This window comes from Penaeus vannamei, chromosome 30 (genome assembly GCF_042767895.1).
Source record: "Penaeus vannamei isolate JL-2024 chromosome 30, ASM4276789v1, whole genome shotgun sequence".
NCBI classification, from domain to species: Eukaryota; Metazoa; Arthropoda; class Malacostraca; order Decapoda; family Penaeidae; genus Penaeus; species Penaeus vannamei.
Window position 1 is genome coordinate 6,933,565 of NC_091578.1, and position 21,106 is coordinate 6,954,670.

The following is a 21,106-nucleotide window of genomic DNA, read 5'->3' on the forward strand; positions in this document are numbered from 1 at the left end:
AATAATGTAATCTATATTCACACGTACGTGCGAGTTGTTTACTTATTAGAATACTACTCCAGTTTATAAAGAGAACTGATTCAGACACCGAAAGAAACATTAAGACAGCCATTCTTTATGAAGATGTTGTAGAAACAGTTGATGTAGTATCACCTGTTGTAGTTTCAACAGTTGTAGCGTCAACTGTAGTAGCATCAGCAGTTGTAGCTTCAACAGTTGTGGCATCATCTATTGTAGTATCAGCGGTTGTAGCATCAATTGTAGTAGCATCAGCAGTTGTGGTTTCGATGGTGGTGGCATCAGCTGTTACAACATCCGTTGTCGTATCAGCGGTGATGGCATCAATTGTAACATCAATGGTTGTTGCGTCAGCTGTTGTACCATCAACTGTTGTAATGTCAGTTGTCGTAGCTTCAGTTATGGAATCCGTTATTGTAGAATCAGATGTAAAGCCAGTCATTGTGGCAACAGTTATATCCTCTGTTGTAGAACCAGTAACTGTTGCAACGGTTGTATCATCTGTTGTGAAACCAGTAACTGTAGCATTGGTTGTATCCTCTGTTGTGAAACCAGTAACTGTGGCATCGGTTGTATCATCTGTTGTAAAACCAGTTACTGTGGCATCAGTTACATCCTCTGTTGTAAAACCAGTTACTGTGGCATCGGTTGTATCCTCTGTTGTAAAACCAGTTACTGTGGCATCGGTTGTATCCTCTGTTGTAAAACCAGTTACTGTGGCATCAGTTGTATCCTCTGTTGTAAAACCAGTTACTGTGGCATCGGTTGTATCTGTTGTAAAACCAGTTACTGTGGCATCAGTTGCACCCTCTGTTGTAAAACCAGTTACTGTGGCATCAGTTGCATCCTCTGTTGTAAAACGAGTTACTGTGGCATCGGTTGTATCCTCTGTTGTAAAACCAGTTACTGTGGCATCGGTTGTATCCTCTGTTGTAAAACCAGTTACTGTAGCATCAGTTGTATCCTCTGTTGTAAAACCAGTTACTGTGGCATCAGTTGTATCCTCTGTTGTAAAACCAGTTACTGTAGCATCAGTTGTATCCTCTGTTGTAAAACCAGTTACTGTGGCATCAGTTGCACCCTCTGTTGTAAAACCAGTTACTGTGGCATCAGTTGTATCCTCTGTTGTAAAACCAGTTACTGTAGCATCAGTTGTATCCTCTGTTGTAAAACCAGTTACTGTGGCATCGGTTGTATCCTCTGTTGTAAAAACGGTTACTGTGGCATCGGTTGTATCCTCTGTTGTAAAACCAGTTACTGTGGCATCGGTTGTATCCTCTGTTGTAAAAACGGTTACTGTGGCATCGGTTGTATCCTCTGTTGTAAAACCAGTTACTGTAGCATCGGTTGTATCATCTGTTGTAAAACCAGTAACTGTAGCATCGGTTGTATCCTCTGTTGTAAAACCAGTTACTGTGGCATCGGTTGTATCATCTGTTGTAAAACCAGTTACTGTGGCATCGGTTGTATCCTCTGTTGTAAAACCAGTTACTGTGGCATCGGTTGTATCATCTGTTGTAAAACCAGTTACTGTGGCATCAGTTGTATCATATGTTGTAAAACCAGTAACTGTAGCATCTGTTGTATCCTCTGTTGTAAAACCAGTTACTGTAGCATCGGTTGTATCATCTGTTGTAAAACCAGTTACTGCAGCATCGGTTGTATCCTCTGTTGTAAAACCAGTTACTGTGGCATCAGTTGTATCCTCTGTTGTAAAACCAGTTACTGTAGCATTGGTTGTATCATATGTTGTAAAACCAGTTACTGTATCATCGGTTGTATCCTCTGTTGTAAAACCAGTTACTGTAGCATCGGTTGTATCATCTGTTGTGAAACCAGTTACTGTGGCATCGGTTGTATCCTCTGTTGTAAAACCAGTTACTGTGGCATCGGTTGTATCCTCTGTTGTAAAACCAGTAACTGTAGCATCGGTTGTATCCTCTGTTATAAAACCAGTTACTGTAGCATCGGTTGTATCATCTGTTGTAAAACCAGTTACTGTAGCATCGGTTGTATCCTCTGTTGTAAAACCAGTTACTGTGGCATCGGTTGTATCCTCTGTTATAAAACCAGTTACTGTAGCATCGGTTGTATCATCTGTTGTAAAACCAGTTACTGTGGCATCGGTTGTATCATCTGTTGCAAAACCAGTTACTGTGGCATCGGTTGTATCATCTGTCGTAAAACCAGTAACTGCAGTATCAGTTGTATCCTCTGTTGTAAAACCAGTAACTGTAGCATCGGTTGTATCCTCTGTTGTAAAACCAGTAACTGTAGCATCGGTTGTATCCTCTGTTGTAAAACCAGTAACTGTAGCATCGGTTGTATCATCTGTTGTGAAACCAGTAACTGTAGCATCGGTTGTATCATCTGTTGTGAAGCCAGTAACTTTAGCATCGGTTGTATCATCTGTTTTAAAACCAGTAACTGTAGCATCGGTTGTATCATCTGTTGTGAAACCAGTAACTGTAGCATCGGTTGTATCATCTGTTGTGAAATCAGTAACCTTAGCATCGGTTGTATCATCTGTTGTGAAACCAGTAACTGTAGCATCGGTTGTATCATCTGTTGTGAAACCAGTAACTGTAGCATCGGTTGTATCATCTGTTGTGAAACCAGTAACTGTAGCATCGGTTGTATCATCTGTTGTGAAACCAGTAACTGTAGCATCGGTTGTATCATCTGTTGTGAAACCAGTAACTGTAGCATCGGTTGTATCATCTGTTGTGAAACCAGTAACTGTAGCATCGGTTGTATCATCTGTTGTGAAATCAGTAACCTTAGCATCGGTTGTATCATCTGTTGTGAAACCAGTAACTGTAGCATCGGTTGTATCGTCTATTGTGAAACCAGTAACTGTAGCATCGGTTGTATCATCTGTTGTGAAACCAGTAACTGTAGCATCGGTTGTATCATCTGTTTTAAAACCAGTAACTGTAGCATCGGTTGTATCATCTGTTGTGAAACCAGTAACTGTAGCATCGGTTGTATCATCTGTTGTGAAATCAGTAACCTTAGCATCGGTTGTATCATCTGTTGTGAAACCAGTAACTGTAGCATCGGTTGTATCGTCTATTGTGAAACCAGTAACTGTAGCATCGGTTGTATCATCTGTTGTGAAACCAGTAACTGTAGCATCGGTTGTATCATCTGTTGTGAAACCAGTAACTGTAGCATCGGTTGTATCGTCTATTGTGAAACCAGTAACTGTAGCATCGGTTGTATCCTCTGTTGTAAAACCAGTAACTGTTGCATCGGATGTATCATCTGTTTTAAACCCAGTAATTGTAGCATCGGTTGTATCCTCTGTTGTAAAACCAGTAACTGTTGCATCGGTTGTATCATCTGTTGTAAAACCAGTAACTGTAGCATCGGTTGTATCCTCTGTTGTAAAACCAGTAACTGTAGCATCGGTTGTATCATCTGTTGTGAAACCAGTAACTGTAGCATCGGTTGTATCATCTGTTGTAAAACCAGTAACTGTAGCATCGGTTGTATCATTTGTTGTAAAACCAGTAACTGTAGCATCGGTTGTATCCTCTGTTGTGAGACCAGTAATTGTAGCATCGGTTGTATCCTCTGTTGTAAAACCAGTAACTGTAGCATCGGTTGTAGCATCTGTTGTAAACCCAGTAATTGTAGCATCGGTTGTATCCTCTGTTGTAAAACCAGTAACTGTTGCATCGGTTGTATCCTCTTTTGTAAAATCTGTAACTGAAGCATCGGTTGTATTATCTGTTGGAAAACTTGTAACTGTAGGGTCAGTTGTATCATCTGTTGTAATAACAATTACTAAGCCAGCTGATAGTCATTAGAATAATATTGTCATTTATATGTGATGTGAACAATTACAGTTGCGGAGTGGAAAGAGGAATAGACATGCACGAACGAGAAGAGACAGAAAAGATAAAAAATGGCTTTCAATCTGCGGTCATACCCAACAAAATGCTTTATTAATGTAGCTTATAATAATTCCACCCTGAATTTGACGTAATGATTAGCCTGTAAAAATCATGCGTAAATGACAAAGAAAAACTTTTCAGCGCTAGAGAGGTATTTTATGCCTTTCGATTGAAACTTAAGAAATATATACGTTTTGAAGTAATTCGTTTTCCTCTTCAACACGCCCATTTTTCAGTACTAAAGCTGTGTGGGTAAGATCATCGATCGATCTTTTATCGATAGTGATAAATGAAAATGAAGGAGACTTATTACACAATGTTTGCCTTATAAAAAGATCTTGGAATTATTGGATACAGAATGAAAAGACATTACAGCAGTACGAAGGATTACATTGTTCACCTCTTTTGAGGCCTGGCTGCAGAAAAGTACAATTCTAGCAGAGAACTTGTTGGGCCACAGTATCCAGTAATGGATATTAAGGTTTAGACCTAAAGGAAGTGTTAATAATAGCAGTAGCTGACACCAACTGCTGTTATAATAAAAAAAAATCCTAAGCAGATTCTAAAAATTCCCAATTAGGAAATGATATCATCCATGAAAAAGTAGATGTAATAACGCTTGATGGTTAGACTCCGTTTTAGTCCTTTAATGCGAATTATATAGACAAAAAGATTTAGAGTTTGATCATTGTTGGCATTTTTTAAAGATGAAATAGTTGCAGTCATTCCTATTTTTTCGCCAGATACAATGCCTTGTGTACTCATTAGTTATTAATCGGTGAACAACTAAAGGGAAAAGTACGTGTTGGTTGATAAGTAATCACCTAGTGTACTGCATAAGTAAAACTCGTTTTCAACTTAAATTTATATTTTCTGCACGAGAAAAAAATGTTAAGCATGAGATATCATACTGACAGTATCATATACAGATATTGAAACAGAACTAGGTTATCGTGTATGGTTATATTTCTATATTTCAGTGAACATATATGCATAAAAATGTAATCTATATTCACACGTACGTGCGAGTTGTTTACTTATTAGATTACTAATCCAGTTTATAAAGAGAACTGATTCAGACACCGAAAGAAACATTAAGACAGCCATTCTTTATGAAGATGTTGTAGAAACAGTTGATGTAGTATCACCTGTTGTAGTTTCAACAGTTGTAGCGTCAACTGTAGCAGCATCAGCAGTTGTAGCTTCAACAGTTGTGGCATCATCTATTGTAGTATCAGCGGTTGTAGCATCAATTGTAGTAGCATCAGCAGTTGTGGTTTCGATGGTGGTGGCATCAGCTGTTACAACATCCGTTGTAGTATCAGCGGTGATGGCATCAGTTGTAACATCAATGTTTGTTGCGTCAGCTGTTGTACCATCAACTGTTATAATGTCAGTTGTCGTAGTTTCAGTTATGGAATCCGTTATTGTAGAATCAGATGTAAAGCCAGTTATTGTGGTAACAGTTATATTATCTGTTGTAGACCCAGTAACTGTTGCAACGGTTGTATCATCTGTTGTGAAACCAGTAACTGTAGCATTTGTTATATCCTCTGTTGTGAAACCAGTAACTGTAGCATCGGTTGTATCATCTGTTGTAAAACCAGTTACTGTGGCATCAGTTACATCCTCTGTTGCAAAACCAGTTACTGTGGCATCGGTTGTATCCTCTGTTGTAAAACCAGTTACTGTGGGATCGGTTGTATCCTCTGTTGTAAAACCAGTTACTGTGGCATCGGTTGTATCCTCTGTTGTAAAACCAGTTACTGTGGCATCGGTTGTATCATTTGTTGTAAAACCAGTAACTGTAACATCGGTTGTATCATCTGTTGTAAAACCAGTAACTGTAGCATCGGTTGTATCCTCTGTTGTAAAACCAGTTACTGTGGCATCGGTTGTATCCTCTGTTGTAAAACCAGTTACTGTGGCATCGGTTGTATCCTCTGTTGTAAAACCAGTAACTGTAGCATCAGTTGTATCCTCTGTTCTAAAACCAGTTACTGTGGCATCAGTTGTATCCTCTGTTGTAAAACCAGTTACTGTAGCATCAGTTGTATCCTCTGTTGTAAAACCAGTTACTGTGGCATCAGTTGCACCCTCTGTTGTAAAACCAGTTACTGTGGCATCAGTTGTATCCTCTGTTGTAAAACCAGTTACTGTAGCATCAGTTGTATCCTCTGTTATAAAACCAGTTACTGTGGCATCGGTTGTATCTGTTGTAAAACCAGTTACTGTGGCATCGGTTGTATCCTCTGTTGTAAAACCAGTTACTGTGGCATCGGTTGTATCATCTGTTGTAAAACCAGTTACTGTGGCATCGGTTGTATCCTCTGTTGTAAAAACGGTTACTGTGGCATCGGTTGTATCCTCTGTTGTAAAACCAGTTACTGTGGCATCAGTTGTATCCTCTGTTGTAAAAACGGTTACTGTGGCATCGGTTGTATCCTCTGTTGTAAAACCAGTTACTGTAGCATCGGTTGTATCATCTGTTGTAAAACCAGTTACTGTAGCATCGGTTGTATCCTCTGTTGTAAAACCAGTAACTGTAGCATCGGTTGTATCATCTGTTGTAAAACCAGTAACTGTAGCATCGGTTGTATCCTCTGTTGTAAAACCAGTTACTGTGGCATCGGTTGTATCATCTGTTGTAAAACCAGTTACTGTGGCATCAGTTGTATATGTTGTAAAACCAGTAACTGTAGCATCTGTTGTATCCTCTGTTGTAAAACCAGTTACTGTAGCATCGGTTGTATCATCTGTTGTAAAACCAGTTACTGTAGCATCGGTTGTATCCTCTGTTGTAAAACCAGTTACTGTGGCATCGGTTGTATCCTCTGTTGTAAAACCAGTAACTGTAGCATCGGTTGTATCATCTGTTGTAAAACCAGTTACTGTAGCATCGGTTGTATCCTCTGTTGTAAAACCAGTTACTGTAGCATCGGTTGTATCATCTGTTGTGAAACCAGTTACTGTGGCATCGGTTGTATCCTCTGTTGTAAAACCAGTTACTGTAGCATCTGCTGTATCCTCTGTTGTAAAACCAGTTACTGTAGCATCGGTTGTATCCTCTGTTGTAAAACCAGTTACTGTGGCATCGGTTGTATCCTCTGTTATAAAACCAGTTACTGTGGCATCGGTTGTATCATCTGTTGTAAAACCAGTTACTGTGGCATCGGTTGTATCCTCTGTTGTAAAACCAGTTACTGTGGCATCGGTTGTATCCTCTGTTATAAAACCAGTTACTGTGGCATCGGTTGTATCATCTGTTGTGAAACCAGTTACTGTGGCATCGGTTGTATCCTCTGTTGTAAAACCAGTTACTGTAGCATCTGCTGTATCCTCTGTTGTAAAACCAGTTACTGTAGCATCGGTTGTATCCTCTGTTGTAAAACCAGTTACTGTGGCATCGGTTGTATCCTCTGTTATAAAACCAGTTACTGTGGCATCGGTTGTATCATCTGTTGTAAAACCAGTTACTGTGGCATCGGTTGTATCATCTGTTGTAAAACCAGTAACTGTAGCATCGGTTGTAGCATCTGTTGTAAACCCAATAATTGTAGCATCGGTTGTATCCTCTGTTGTAAAACCAGTAACTGTAGCATCGGTTGTATCCTCTGTTGTAAAACCAGTAACTGTTGCATCGGTTGTATCCTCTTTTGTAAAATCTGTAACTGAAGCATCGGTTGTATTATCTGTTGGAAAACAAGTAACTGTAGGGTCAGTTGTATCATCTGTTGTAATAACAATTACTAAACCAGCTGATAGTCATTAGAATGATATTGTCATTTATATGTGATGTGAACAATTACAGTTGCGGAGTGGAAAGAGGAATAGACATGCACGAACGAGAAGAGACAGAAAAGATAAAAAATGGCTTTCAATCTGCGGTCATACCCAACAAAATGCTTTATTAATGTAGCTTATAATAATTCCACCCTGAATTTGACGTAATGATTAGCCTGTAAAAATCATGCGTAAATGACAAAGAAAAACTTTTCAGCGCTAGAGAGGTATTTTATGCCTTTCGATTGAAACTTAAGAAATATATACGTTTTGAAGTAATTCGTTTTCCTCTTCAACACGCCCATTTTTCAGTACTAAAGCTGTGTGGGTAAGATCATCGATCGATCTTTTATCGATAGTGATAAATGAAAATGAAGGAGACTTATTGCACAATGTTTGCCTCATAAAAAGATCTTGGAATTATTGGATACAGAATGAAAAGACATTACAGCAGTACGAAGGATTACATTGTTCACCTCTTTTGAGGCCTGGCTGCAGAAAAGTACAATTCTAGCAGAGAACTTGTTGGGCCACAGTATCCAGTAATGGGTATTAAGGTTTAGACCTAAAGGAAGTGTTAATAATAGCAGTAGCTGACACCAACTGCTGTTATAAGAAGAAAAAAAAAAAATCCTAAGCAGATTCTAAAAATTCCCAATTTGGAAATCACATTATTAATGAAAAAAGTATATCTAATAACACTTGAATATTTAAACAAAATAATTTTGACTTTGACCTTTGTTGACATTCTGTAAAGTGAAATAGTTGCATTCACTCCTATTTTTAACCAGTTATAATGCCTTGTGTACCCATTAGTTATTAATCGGTGAACAACTAAAGGGAAAAGTACGTGTTGGTTGATAAGTAATCACCTAGTGTACTGCATAAGTAAAACTCGTTTTCAACTTAAATTTATATTTTCTGCACGAGAAAAAATGTTAAGCATGAGATATCATACTGACATCGTATCATATACAGATATTGAAACAGAACTAGGTTATCGTGTATGGTTATATTTCTATATTTCAGTGAACATATATGCATAAAAATGTAATCTATATTCACACGTACGTGCGAGTTGTTTACTTATTAGAATACTACTCCAGTTTATAAAGAGAACTGATTCAGACACCGAAAGAAACATTAAGACAGCCATTCTTTATGAAGATGTTGTAGAAACAGTTGCTGTAGTATCACCTGTTGTAGTTTCAACAGTTGTAGCGTCAACTGTAGTAGCATCAGCAGTTGTAGCTTCAACAGTTGTGGCATCATCTATTGTAGTATCAGCGGTTGTAGCATCAATTGTAGTAGCATCAGCAGTTGTGGTTTCGATGGTGGTGGCATCAGCTGTTACAACATCCGTTGTAGTATCAGCGGTGATGGCATCAGTTGTAACATCAATGGTTGTTGCGTCAGCTGTTGTACCATCAACTGTTGTAATGTCAGTTGTCGTAGCTTCAGTTATGGAATCCGTTATTGTAGAATCAGATGTAAAGCCAGTCATTGTGGCAACAGTTATATTCTCTGTTGTAGAACCAGTAACTGTTGCAACGGTTGTATCATCTGTTGTGAAACCAGTAACTGTAGCATTGGTTGTATCCTCTGTTGTGAAACCAGTAACTGTAGCATCGGTTGTATCATCTGTTGTAAAACCAGTTACTGTGGCATCGGTTGTATCCTCTGTTGTAAAACCAGTAACTGTAGCATCGGTTGTATCCTCTGTTGTAAAACCAGTTACTGTGGCATCGGTTGCATCCTCTGTTGTAAAACCAGTTACTGTGGCATCAGTTGCACCCTCTGTTGTAAAACCAGTTACTGTGGCATCGGTTGTATCCTCTGTTGTAAAACCAGTTACTGTGGCATCAGTTGCACCCTCTGTTGTAAAACCAGTTACTGTGGCATCGGTTGTATCCTCTGTTGTAAAACCAGTAACTGTGGCATCGGTTGTATCCTCTGTTGTAAAACCAGTTACTGTGGCATCAGTTGTATCATCTGTTGTAAAACCAGTTACTGTGGCATCAGTTGCACCCTCTGTTGTAAAACCAGTTACTGTGGCATCGGTTGTATCCTCTGTTGTAAAACCAGTTACTGTGGCATCGGTTGTATCCTCTGTTGTAAAACCAGTTACTGTGGCATCAGTTGTATCCTCTGTTGTAAAACCAGTTACTGTGGCATCGGTTGTATCTGTTGTAAAACCAGTTACTGTGGCATCAGTTGCATCCTCTGTTGTAAAACCAGTTACTGTGGCATCAGTTGCATCCTCTGTTGTAAAACGAGTTACTGTGGCATCGGTTGTATCCTCTGTTATAAAACCAGTTACTGTGGCATCGGTTGTATCCTCTGTTATAAAACCAGTTACTGTGGCATCGGTTGTATCCTCTGTTATAAAACCAGTTACTGTGGCATCAGTTGTATCCTCTGTTATAAAACCAGTTACTGTGGCATCGGTTGTATCCTCTGTTATAAAACCAGTTACTGTGGCATCGGTTGTATCCTCTGTTATAAAACCAGTAACTGTGGCATCGGTTGTATCCTCTGTTATAAAACCAGTTACTGTGGCATCGGTTGTATCCTCTGTTATAAAACCAGTTACTGTGGCATCGGTTGTATCCTCTGTTATAAAACCAGTTACTGTGGCATCGGTTGTATCCTCTGTTATAAAACCAGTTACTGTGGCATCGGTTGTATCCTCTGTTATAAAACCAGTTACTGTGGCATCGGTTGTATCATCTGTTGTAAAACCAGTTACTGTGGCATCTGTTGTGTCCTCTGTTGTAAAAGCGGTTAGTGTGGCATCGGTTGTATCCTCTGTTGTAAAACCAGTTACTGTGGCATCGGTTGTATCCTCTGTTGTAAAAACGGTTACTGTGGCATCGGTTGTATCCTCTGTTGTAAAACCAGTAACTGTAGCATCGGTTGTATCATCTGTTGTAAAACCAGTTACTGTAGCATCGGTTGTATCCTCTGTTGTAAAACCAGTTACTGCAGCATCGGTTGTATCATCTGTTGTAAAACCAGTTACTGTGGCATCGGTTGTATCCTCTGTTGTAAAACCAGTTACTGTAGCATCGGTTGTATCATCTGTTGTAAAACCAGTTACTGTGGCATCAGTTGTATCATCTGTTGTAAAACCAGTAACTGTAGCATCTGTTGTATCCTCTGTTGTAAAACCAGTTACTGTAGCATCGGTTGTATCCTCTGTTGTAAAACCAGTTACTGTAGCATCGGTTGTATCCTCTGTTATAAAACCAGTTACTGTGGCATCAGTTGTATCCTCTGTTATAAAACCAGTTACTGTGGCATCAGTTGTATCCTCTGTTATAAAACCAGGTACTGTATAATAGGTTATATCCTCTGTTATAAAACCAGGTACTGTGTCATCGGTTGTATCCTCTGTTATAAAACCAGGTACTGTGTCATCGGTTGCATCCTCTGTTATAAAACCAGGTACTGTATAATAGGGAATATCCCCTGTTATAAAATCATTTACTGTGGCATCGGTTGTATCCTCTGTTATAAAACCAGAAACATAATCTGTTGGAAAATCAATAATTGTAGGATGCATCGTAGCATCGGGTGCATCTGTTATTGTCACAATTATTGTAGCATCTGGTGTAGAATCGGCCAACGGTATGTCGTTTGTGATGGTAGGAAAAGTTGCAGGAAGTGGAGCTGTATGAACAGTCGTAGGAACAGAAACTGCATCAGTAGCAGGAACTGTTAGGACAGTTGTGTCAGCAGCAGCAGGACCATCTGTAGCATCAGATTCATCGGGTGCAGCAGTGTTCTCTGAGGAAAATCAGAAAAAAAAATCAATTTGCAACTCACTCACTCACTCTCTCTCTCTCTCTCTCTCTCTCTCTCTCTCTCTCTCTCTCTCTCTCTCTCTCTCTCTATCTCTTTCTCTCTCTCTCTCTCTCGCTCTCTCTCGCTCTCTCTCGCTCCCCCCCCCCCACCACCACCATCACCCCAAGTTCGGATTTTACCTTGTGCAATATTTTATTTATTTATTTATTTATTTTAACTTAGCTTAGCTTGAAGTGTTTTATTTGGTTGCTCTTTTAATTATGCATCATTTATTTCCAGCTCAATTCTCGACAGTCGGCATTCCCCATTGGTGTAGGCATCTTCTGTACGCATCAAAAAAGTCAATACCGTATTCAAGTTTAATTCAAATCCACAGTACTTGCACCGAAGGGCCAAGACACACCTGCCAGACGAACGAACCAGTATGATTTGCTGTTATATGAAACAGTTGGTATTTGTGTACAAATAATTAGCATTCACCCATTATAATTTTCACACACGATAATATGAAAAGAAGACGTTTGCTATAGTAAGAGAAGAAATAAAAATATCGGATTATAAGGTAACATTATATCATGAAGACATATCTGTTACTACAAATAATACATATATGGGGCTTCAAATAACCTTTTAATTTTATAAGCAATTTAACTGACAAGTTGACAGAGAAGCATAAATATTCCATTCATTCTTTTTCTTTAACAGCTCTTCCTCACTTTTTCGGGATATTGCATTACTAATTACAAATTTCCTCACAGTCTTGCAATTCACTTTGGTTTAAAGAATCAGAAAGATTATACTTTGAATTCTAAACCTGAAAGTGAAGCTATTAAAAACTTTATTTTTTTAATTAAATTATTGCATAAGGTGGGAATGTTTTCCGAATGAATAATGTTTGTTTTTTCTGCGGGATTTTATTTTAATTGTCCTTTTTACTGATAAGGGTTATATCTGTAGTTTGAATATCCCACAGGTTATCAGAATGCATATTGATGAATTTTCACATACACCTCTGACATGAATATGCCAAAATCTGTTTCGTTGTTAATAAAGGTGTCATCCCATATTCAAGTTAAATCAGATCTCTAGTGCGCAGAATGCAGGATTAACTTCTCAAAATTCAAACCTGCACATGTGGAACGAGCTACTTAATCTTACCAATTATGTATTGATACGTAATGACATTAACTTCATAGAAAAGATGCAGTTGAGTTGCCATTAATTTTTGCTCCAGGTAATAAGGAAACAAGTTCTGATATATTCATGTTTGTTGAAAGTCATCAAAATGTATTCTAATAAGTTGTGGGATATTCAAACTGCGGATATAAAGGAAAGACAACCTTAATTCCAGGTTAGGAAAACCTTCCCATCTTATGCAATACTTTACTAGAATAAAAAAAAAGGCTTTCAGATTCAAAGTACAAACTTCGTGATTCTTTAAACGATAGTGACCTGCAAAACCCCATGGTAATCATGATCCTCACTGACAACAGCCTGATAGAAGCTACCCTACCCCAGCTCCTCGATCATACACGAGGAAGAGCTGTCAGAGAAAACCCAAATATAAATGATATGAATATTTCTTGTTTACTTGTCATCTATAGTTACATTTCCTATAATTTATAAAGGTTATTTAAAGTCAGTTATATTTCATTTGCACTGACACATTCGATTATTTACATATAATGCTACCGACAGGGGGGCCTTGCTGCATCAACCCTTCATTTCCACCTACGAGGACTCCTCATAGCAAGCTACCAGGCAAGGACTCGGCCCATCTCGAGCTCCTCCCGACAGGCTTGGTCGATTTACCCAAACCACGACTTCCTAGGTCGTCCCACAGGCCCCTTTTGCTTCATTGCTAAATGCCTCTGGAGCCACCACTAAGGTTTCCAAAGACTCAGAGTTGCTCCACAAGAGTTTTGAAGAGTAGCTCTGCCCAGTATCCAGTCCATGCAAGTGTTGAAAAGTGTTGGTGCAAGGACTCAGCCTTGCCTCACTCCTGAGCTGACAGGAAAGAATTTCGATAGCCGGGGGAGGGGGGGAGACTATCGAGATTCTTTGCTATCACTTTACAACACTTTCAGTTCTAGTATATAGGCTTGCTATTAGTCCAATAATCCTTGTTGGAATTCTTCTCAATCTCAGGATCTCCTAGAGTGATTCCCAAAGCACTATATGAAACCCCTTCTTGAAGTCAATGTAGACTGCAAGTAGCCTATGCCTGAACTCACGGCGGCGCTCTACAATGCTTCAAAGCTCCAGGATACAGTCTACTGTGTACTTAACAGGAGTGAATGCAGATTGCTTTGGCCTCTGGTGCTTCAGCAGGTGCTCTTTTAAACGTCTTAGAAGGATGTGGGTGAGAACCTTCCCTGGTATACTGAGCAGTGTGATACCTCGGTGATTGCTGCAGTCCCATCGATCCCCCTTCCCCTTCCAGAGAGGGAAAATGACACCCCTGAACGGTACCGGACTGCCAGATGGCAGCCAGGACAGAATACAAACCCCACACCATAGGTTCACCACCAGCCTTTAACAGTTCAGTTGTGATGCTGCAGATAGCTGCTGCTTTACCACTCAGCTTCAGGTAAGGAGGATGGATCCTCACTGATGGGTGGGTCTGGCAACAGAATCTCGGCACAAACCGCATCCAAGTTAACTGTTGGTGGATCAACCTGGTACAACTGCTCAAAATACTCAACCTATTGCTCCCGCACTGCAACAGGATCTGAGACAATCTGGCCAATTGCTGAGAAAATTGCAGTTCAACTTTCTCAGGGCTGGGTATGTAGGAAGGATGTCATTTACTAGGAAATGCCCTTCGACCTCCTCTATAAGACTTCTATGAAGCCATTCCTTGTCCATTCTTAACAGTTCTGCACACCTGAAAACGGTACAAATCCCAGTCCCCTGTCAGACAAGCATCTGTGACTTCCAGTGTCTCCTGCGAGATAAAATTCTGTATGGCTCTTGGGTGTTCACCAATCGATTCTTGAGCTCACCAAGTGTTTCGAACTCAATGTCCCAAAGTACAGGGTCTGTCAGATTGTCGAGCATTGTGAAACGACTAGAAATTGCCTTAGCAAACCTCTAGGCACACTCCACCTCCATCAGCCTGTCCAGATGAAACACCCTAGGGTCGTCATAGGATCGCTGGGGAGTTTTGAATTGGACCCGGAGAGTAGCCACAACTAATCTATGGTCAGTGCCACAGCATTCAGCACTCCTATACACCCTGCAGTTCTGGTGGATCCTCCGAGTGTTAACGAGCATGTGGTTGATCTCCTTGGCTGCATTACCTGCATTGTTGTACCACGTCCAACGATGTGGGTATGAATGTTGGTACCAGGAGCCAGAAATCCTCAATTTCTGGGACCTTGCAAAGGCCCGGAAAAGGAGTCTATTTCCGCTACTGTCATCAGCTTCTGAGCCATGGGGACTGACAGACATCTCATAGCCAGCTCGATAACAACCAGATACCACATTGAAGTCACCCAGAACAATACGAATATCTCACAGTGGACAACTGTCCAACATAGATGCAAGTTTGACATAGAACATCTCTTTCACATCGAGTTTACAAACATTGGTAGGAGCATACACAGCAATAAGACAGGAAGCCAAATGTTAGCTTCACTCTTAGTACTATTATACTTTCATCAACTGGTGTAACCTCTACTACAGAGGGCTGGAGTCTGCTGAAGATGGTGACCATCGCTTTGGCCTGACCAGGAGTAAGTGTAGCCATCTAAACTAATTGTGCTACTTCCAGGTCTTCTCACCTCCAAGAGAGCAGCCACCTCAACTCTCAGCCTCCCCAGTTCTCTCGACAGTAGTGGCAACTGATCATCCTGATACTAAGAACAGACGTTCCAAGCCCCCACCCTGACTTCCCGCCCGAAGTTTAGCCTCCAGCAGTCACTCCGGGCTGACGCCACCTCCGCCACCCACGCCAACACTGCCCCATATAAAGGGGGGCGGCAGGCTTTGGGACCCAACATCCATCTGGGGGGTTCCCTTGGGCTTTGTCCCACAAGATTTACTCTAGGTTGGCAGCTGCCAGAATGCAGGTGGGATGAGTTGCTCCAGTTCCCATCTTGCCCCCCCAGCAGTTTCACTTGCTGGACAGGAGGGGCATGTCCCAACATCCATCTGGGGGGTTCCCTTGAGCTTTGTCCCACAAGATTTACTCTAGGTTGGCAGCTGCCAGAATGCAAGTGGGATGAGTTGCTCCAGTTTCCATCTTGCCCCCCAGCAGTTTCACTTGCTGGACAGGAGGGGCATGTCCCTTCCCCCTAGCATTTCCTTTTATACCAAACATTGCCAAAGGGAATTTATCTGGGGGGAGGAGGACTGACAAGGTTCACCTCCCCCGAACCTCCCATCAGCCCCAGGGAGCTTAGGGGCAGGAGTTGATACCTCTGTGTCTGCTGCTCCAAGATCCCCTACAGTTTAGCCTGGGACCGCAAGGTGCCCAGTTTCCCATGGGTGGCCATGAGGAGGCTCTGCAGAATTCTCGATGATGGAGGGGCTATAAACTGGCAGGGGAGGCTTATGTACAGCTGCTCCCTTTTTCACACTAGGCTAGCCAGCGGTGGTAGCTGTAAGCGAGAAGACATGCAAGCACTTAACACTTCTTAGGGTACCACACCATTGCTTCACATCACCTTGAGCATGAAGCACCCACCCAAACTTATTGCAAATTATATGAACGCGATGTTAGTTGTGATACAAGTAATAGAGTTGCAAAATTTAATTGAAGTATTATGGTATTAACTTTATTGACGCATACAGAAGACTTAAGAATAAAAGTTAAGGGCACCGCAACCCTCATCTTTGCTATGTGGTGGGAGCTGTTCATATAGAACATAATAAACTACTTATTTTTTGAGATGGTACGATATTCTGTTAAAAGCAAATTAATAAATAAGTGAATAGACAAGTGTAGCGAAGGCATTACCACCTGCTAAGAATTACATTTATATGGCAGCTGATCTACGGCTACCATCATTACATCTTTTTTTTTTACATGATAGTCATCAGTTATTCAAAACATGTCAACGGATACATCAGAATAATGGGTCTTCATTCATTCATTTCTTACCTTCTGTAATAAGCTCGTCCAGGGAAATTGTAGTAGCACCATACTGCAGCAACAGTTTATTCACAGTAGCAATACTATTTCGAATTTCCTGTCGTTCAGTGTATACCCAGGATTTTGCTTTATCTACACTGGTTGCCATTTCACTTGCAGAGGATTTTATACTTTCACTTATGCTATCTGTATCGCCGGATGATATTATAGTGTCAGTGCTTTCTTTGAACTCATCAATAGCATCTTTTTGTACATCTATTTCACTAGCAGTTCCATCCTCTATAATATCATCAAGACTATCTAGTAAAGTCTTGAAGTTAGATAGAAGAGTCTTCAATTCAGAATTTACGCTAGCTGTCGTTTCAGCAGCATCAGTCGTTGTAGTGACTGCTTGTTTTGCGGCATCTGTTGTTGCAGCTGTACCATCTCCTTTAGTATCGGCATCTGTTGTTGCAGCTGTACCATCTCCTTTAGTATCGACATCTGTTGTTGCAGCTGTACCATCTCCTTTAGTATCGGCATCTGTTGTTGCAGCTGTACCATCTCCTTTAGTATCGGCATCTGTTGTTGCAGCTGTACCATCTCCTTTAGTATCGGCATCTGTTGTTGCAGCTGTACCATCTACTTTAGTATCGGCATCTGTTGTTGCAGCTGTACCATCTCCTTTAGTATCGGCATCTGTTGTTGCAGCTGTACCATCTCCTTTAGTATCGGCATTTGTTACAGTGACTTGTATAGCTCCAGTAATTGCTTCAGTGTCTGCTTTGTTTGTAGCATCTGCTACCGTTGCAGTGTCTGTTGTGATAATATCCTCTTCTGCTGTACTATCTCTTACAGCCGAAGTACCTGGTAAGTTTGTAGTGTCTAGAGAAACCGTTTTGTCTGCTGCCGTCGTGTCTGTACTGCCTGTATCTTCCAGGGTTACAGTGTCTGTTCTAGTATCTCCTTTGGTTGTAGAGTCTATTATGATTGTAGGTATGGTTATAGTTTCTGCACTAGTTGTAGTGTCTCTTTTGGCTGTGACAGTTGGGATGGTTATGGTTTCTCCTCTGGTTACTGTAGTGCCTACTTTGTTTGTGGCGTCTGTTGTGAGTGTTGTGTCTGTTGTGATTACCGTGTCTGCTATGGTTGTAGTGTCAAATGTAAGTGTAGCGCCTGCTATAGTTGTAGTATCTGCCCTGGCAGTGGTGTCTCCTGTAACTGTAGTGCCTGCTACATCTGTAGAACCAATTACAATTGTAATGTCTGCTACAGTTGTAGTGTCAGCTACAGTTGTACTATCAGCTATAGTTGTGGTGTCTGCTACAGTTGTGGTGTCTGCTACAGTTGTGGTGTCTGCTACAGTTGTGGTGTCTGCTACAGTTGTGGTGTCTGCTACAGTTGTGGTGTCTGCTACAGTTGTGGTGTCTGCTACAGTTGTGGTGTCAGCTACAGTTGTACTATCAGCTATAGTTGTGGAGTCTGCTACAGTTGTAGTGTCTGCTACAGTTGTGGTGTCTGCTACAATTGTAGTGTCAGCTACAGTTGTGGTGTCAGCTACAGTTGTACTATCAGCTATAGTTGTGGTGTCCGATACAGTTGTGGTGTCTGTTACAGCTGTAGTGTCTGCTACAGTTGTGGTGTCTGCTACAGTTGTGGTGTCTGCTAAAGTTGTGGTGTCTGCTACAGTTGTGGTGTCTGCTACAGTTGTGGTGTCTGCTACAGTTGTGGTGTCTGCTACAGTTGTGGTGTCTGCTACAGTTGTAGTGTCTGCTACAGTTGTAGTGTCAGCTAAAGTTGTGGTGTCTGTTACAGCTGTAGTGTCTGCTACAGTTGTGGTGTCTGCTACAGTTGTGGTGTCTGCTACAGTTGTGGTGTCTGCTACAGTTGTGGTGTCTGCTTCTGTTGCAGCGCCAGCACCTGCCTCTCGCTTTCGTCTTCTCCTTCTGCTGCCGGAAACACTATTCAGAGAATCCTTTGCATCGTCAAGTGAATCGTCGAGATTATCCAGAGATTCATCCTTGGTGGTCAGATACAAAAGCCGACTTTGTAATGCCGAAACTGGGTCCTGAGTAGTAGTGGGAATTGCTGTTGTAGTCGGGGCTTGAGTAGTAGTGGTTGGAGCTGCTGTTGTAGTTGGGGCTGGTGTGGTGGTAGGAGCTGCTGTAGTAGTGGGAGCTGGAGTTGTAGTAGGAGATGCTGTAGTTGTGGTTGGAGCTGCTGTTGTAGTTGGGGCTGGAGTGGTGGTAGGAGCTGCTGTAGTAGTGGGGGCTGGAGTTGTAGTAGCAGCTGGAGTAGTTGTGGTTGGAGCTGCTGTAGTAGTGGGGGCTGGAGTTGTAGTGGGAGCTGGAGTAGTTGTAGTGGGAGCTGGAGTAGTTGTGGTTGGAGCCGCGGTAGTAGTGGGGGCTGGAGTGGTGGTAGGAGCTGCTGTAGTAGTGGGGGCTGGAGTTATGGTAGGAGCTGGAGTAGTTGTGGTTGGAGCTGCTGTAGTAGTGGGGGCAGGAGTAGTCGTTGTAGGAGCTGGAGTAGTAGTGGTGGGAATCGCTATAGTAGTGGAGGCAGTTGTGGTAGGAGCTGGGGTAGTAGTGGTTGGAACTACTGTAGTAGTTGAGGATGTTGTTGTTGGAGCTGGAGTTGTGGTAGGAGCTGGAGTAGTTGTGGTTGGAGCTGCAGTAGTAGTTGGGGATGGAGTGGTGGTGGGAGCTAGAGGGGTTGAAATAATAGGTTTGGCAGATGTTTGTTGCCCTGGTGGTGTTGTTTGTTGTCCAGGTGGTGTTGTTTGTTGTCCAGGTGGAGTTGTTTGTTGTCCAGGTGGTGTTGTTTGTTGTCCAGGTGGTGTTGTTTGTTGTCCAGGTGGTGTTGTTTGTTCTCCAGGCGGTGTTGTTTGTTCTCCAGGCGGTGTTGTTTGTTCTCCAGGCGGTGTTGTTTGTTGTCCAGGTGGAGTTGTTTGTTGTCCAGGTGGTGTTGTTTGTTGTCCAGGGGGTGTTGTTTGTTCTCCAGGTGGCGTTGTTTGTTGTCCAGGTGGAGTTGTTTGTTGTCCAGGTGGAGTTGTTTGTTGTCCAGGGGGTGTTGTTTGTTGTCCAGGTGGAGTTGTTTGTTGTCCAGGTGGAGTTGTTTGTTCTCCAGGCGGTGTTGTTTGTTGTCCAGGCGGTGTTGTTTGTTGTCCAGGCGGTGTTGTTTGTTGTCCAGGCGGTGTTGTTTGTTCTCCAGGCGGTGTTGTTTGTTGTCCAGGCGGTGTTGTTTGTTGTCCAGGCGGTGTTGTTTGTTGTCCAGGCGGTGTTGTTTGTTCTCCAGGCGGTGTTGTTTGTTGTCCAGGCGGTGTTGTTTGTTGTCCAGGCGGTGTTGTTTGTTCTCCAGGCGGTGTTGTTTGTTCTCCAGGCGGTGTTGTTTGTTCTCCAGGCGGTGTTGTTTGTTCTCCAGGCGGTGTTGTTTGTTCTCCAGGCGGTGTCGTTTGCGGGCCTGTTACAGTAGTTTCTGGTTTATCCGTAGTTGTTGGCTGTTTTTCTTTGGAAAGGAAGAGAAAATATATTAAGATCTATCTGCGTATATATAAACAAAGGTTCTAATTCTTATCTAGATTATCATGTGAATGATGAAATTGCAAAGGATAACGACAAATAGATTTACTGAAACAAAATGTATTACAGCAGTAGAGCTAGAAAATCCTTACTTATTATACAGCAGACTTTGGGTTCTTTGCATGGTTTCGGGACTGTGACAATTTTACCGGAGCATTTCTCTTCTTTGCGACATTTACCGCCTCGTTCCTTACATGTGCGGACTGAGCAACACACTTTATCACTCTTACATTTCTTGCCAGGATTCAAGACCTTCCCTGTACATTTCGAGGCCTGTTTGCACTTTCCACCGAGTGATTTACAGTTCTTGACCTTTTCACAACAGATCTTGTTATCCTTGCATTCTTTGGTAGGCTTGAGCACTTTTTCGGTGCATTTAGATTCGATGCGGCATTTTCCGCCCAATTCTTTACATGTAGATTCCTTTTTGCAGCACACTTTACCACCTTTGCATTTTTTGGCAGGTTTTAGCGTCTTCCCTTTGCATTTTGATTCCTCGCGACATTTTCCACCTTTCCCTTGACAAGTTGACATGCAGCAAAGTTTGCCTTCTTTGCAGCCTTTAATGTCTTTAACAACTCCATTGCATTTGTTTCGACATTTGTAGCCCTTTTCTCGACATTTGTTCGATTTTTCGCAACATATCTTATCGGTGTTCTTGCAGACCGCATCGGAAATTACATTACTGCATTTTTTTGTGGATTTTATACATTTCCCCCCACTTGCCTTGCATTTTTTTTCTACGTTTTGCTTTGGTTCTATGTTCCTTTTGCAACATTTCTTCCTGCCATTACAGCTTCCTCCCTTTACTTTGCCAGCAGAACATTTTCTTTTGCATATACCGCCCAGGTTTTGGCATGTCTCCATAAGCCTTTGTTCCATTTCATCTGTAGCTATCTTTATGCCACTCCCATCTTTTTCCCCATTATTTTTTTTTCGAT

The 21,106-nt window shown here is 41.6% G+C and overlaps 1 protein-coding gene across 1 annotated transcript in view; it reads right to left on the reverse strand.

Annotated features, from left to right (window-relative positions):
* Nucleotides 1-115: 115 nt before the first annotated feature.
* The window catches only part of LOC113829971 (mucin-2), a 22,439-nt gene continuing 1,448 nt past the window's right edge, over nucleotides 116-21,106 (reverse strand). The window contains exons 3-23 of the mRNA XM_070143281.1: nucleotides 20,258-21,106; nucleotides 16,618-20,091; nucleotides 10,859-11,492; nucleotides 10,453-10,550; nucleotides 10,141-10,275; nucleotides 9,435-9,773; nucleotides 8,901-9,344; nucleotides 8,161-8,268; nucleotides 7,391-7,612; nucleotides 7,196-7,300; nucleotides 6,884-7,006; nucleotides 5,069-6,172; nucleotides 4,302-4,409; nucleotides 3,532-3,753; nucleotides 2,713-3,402; nucleotides 2,362-2,622; nucleotides 2,128-2,271; nucleotides 1,699-1,803; nucleotides 1,036-1,140; nucleotides 766-867; nucleotides 116-636 (exon numbers count right to left, since the gene is read on the reverse strand). The exon at nucleotides 20,258-21,106 is cut by the window's right edge and continues 663 nt beyond it. Of these exons, the coding sequence (XP_069999382.1) occupies nucleotides 116-636; nucleotides 766-867; nucleotides 1,036-1,140; nucleotides 1,699-1,803; nucleotides 2,128-2,271; nucleotides 2,362-2,622; nucleotides 2,713-3,402; nucleotides 3,532-3,753; nucleotides 4,302-4,409; nucleotides 5,069-6,172; nucleotides 6,884-7,006; nucleotides 7,196-7,300; nucleotides 7,391-7,612; nucleotides 8,161-8,268; nucleotides 8,901-9,344; nucleotides 9,435-9,773; nucleotides 10,141-10,275; nucleotides 10,453-10,550; nucleotides 10,859-11,492; nucleotides 16,618-20,091; nucleotides 20,258-21,106 (9,893 nt within the window). The remainder of the gene's footprint in view (nucleotides 637-765; nucleotides 868-1,035; nucleotides 1,141-1,698; nucleotides 1,804-2,127; nucleotides 2,272-2,361; nucleotides 2,623-2,712; nucleotides 3,403-3,531; nucleotides 3,754-4,301; nucleotides 4,410-5,068; nucleotides 6,173-6,883; nucleotides 7,007-7,195; nucleotides 7,301-7,390; nucleotides 7,613-8,160; nucleotides 8,269-8,900; nucleotides 9,345-9,434; nucleotides 9,774-10,140; nucleotides 10,276-10,452; nucleotides 10,551-10,858; nucleotides 11,493-16,617; nucleotides 20,092-20,257) is intronic.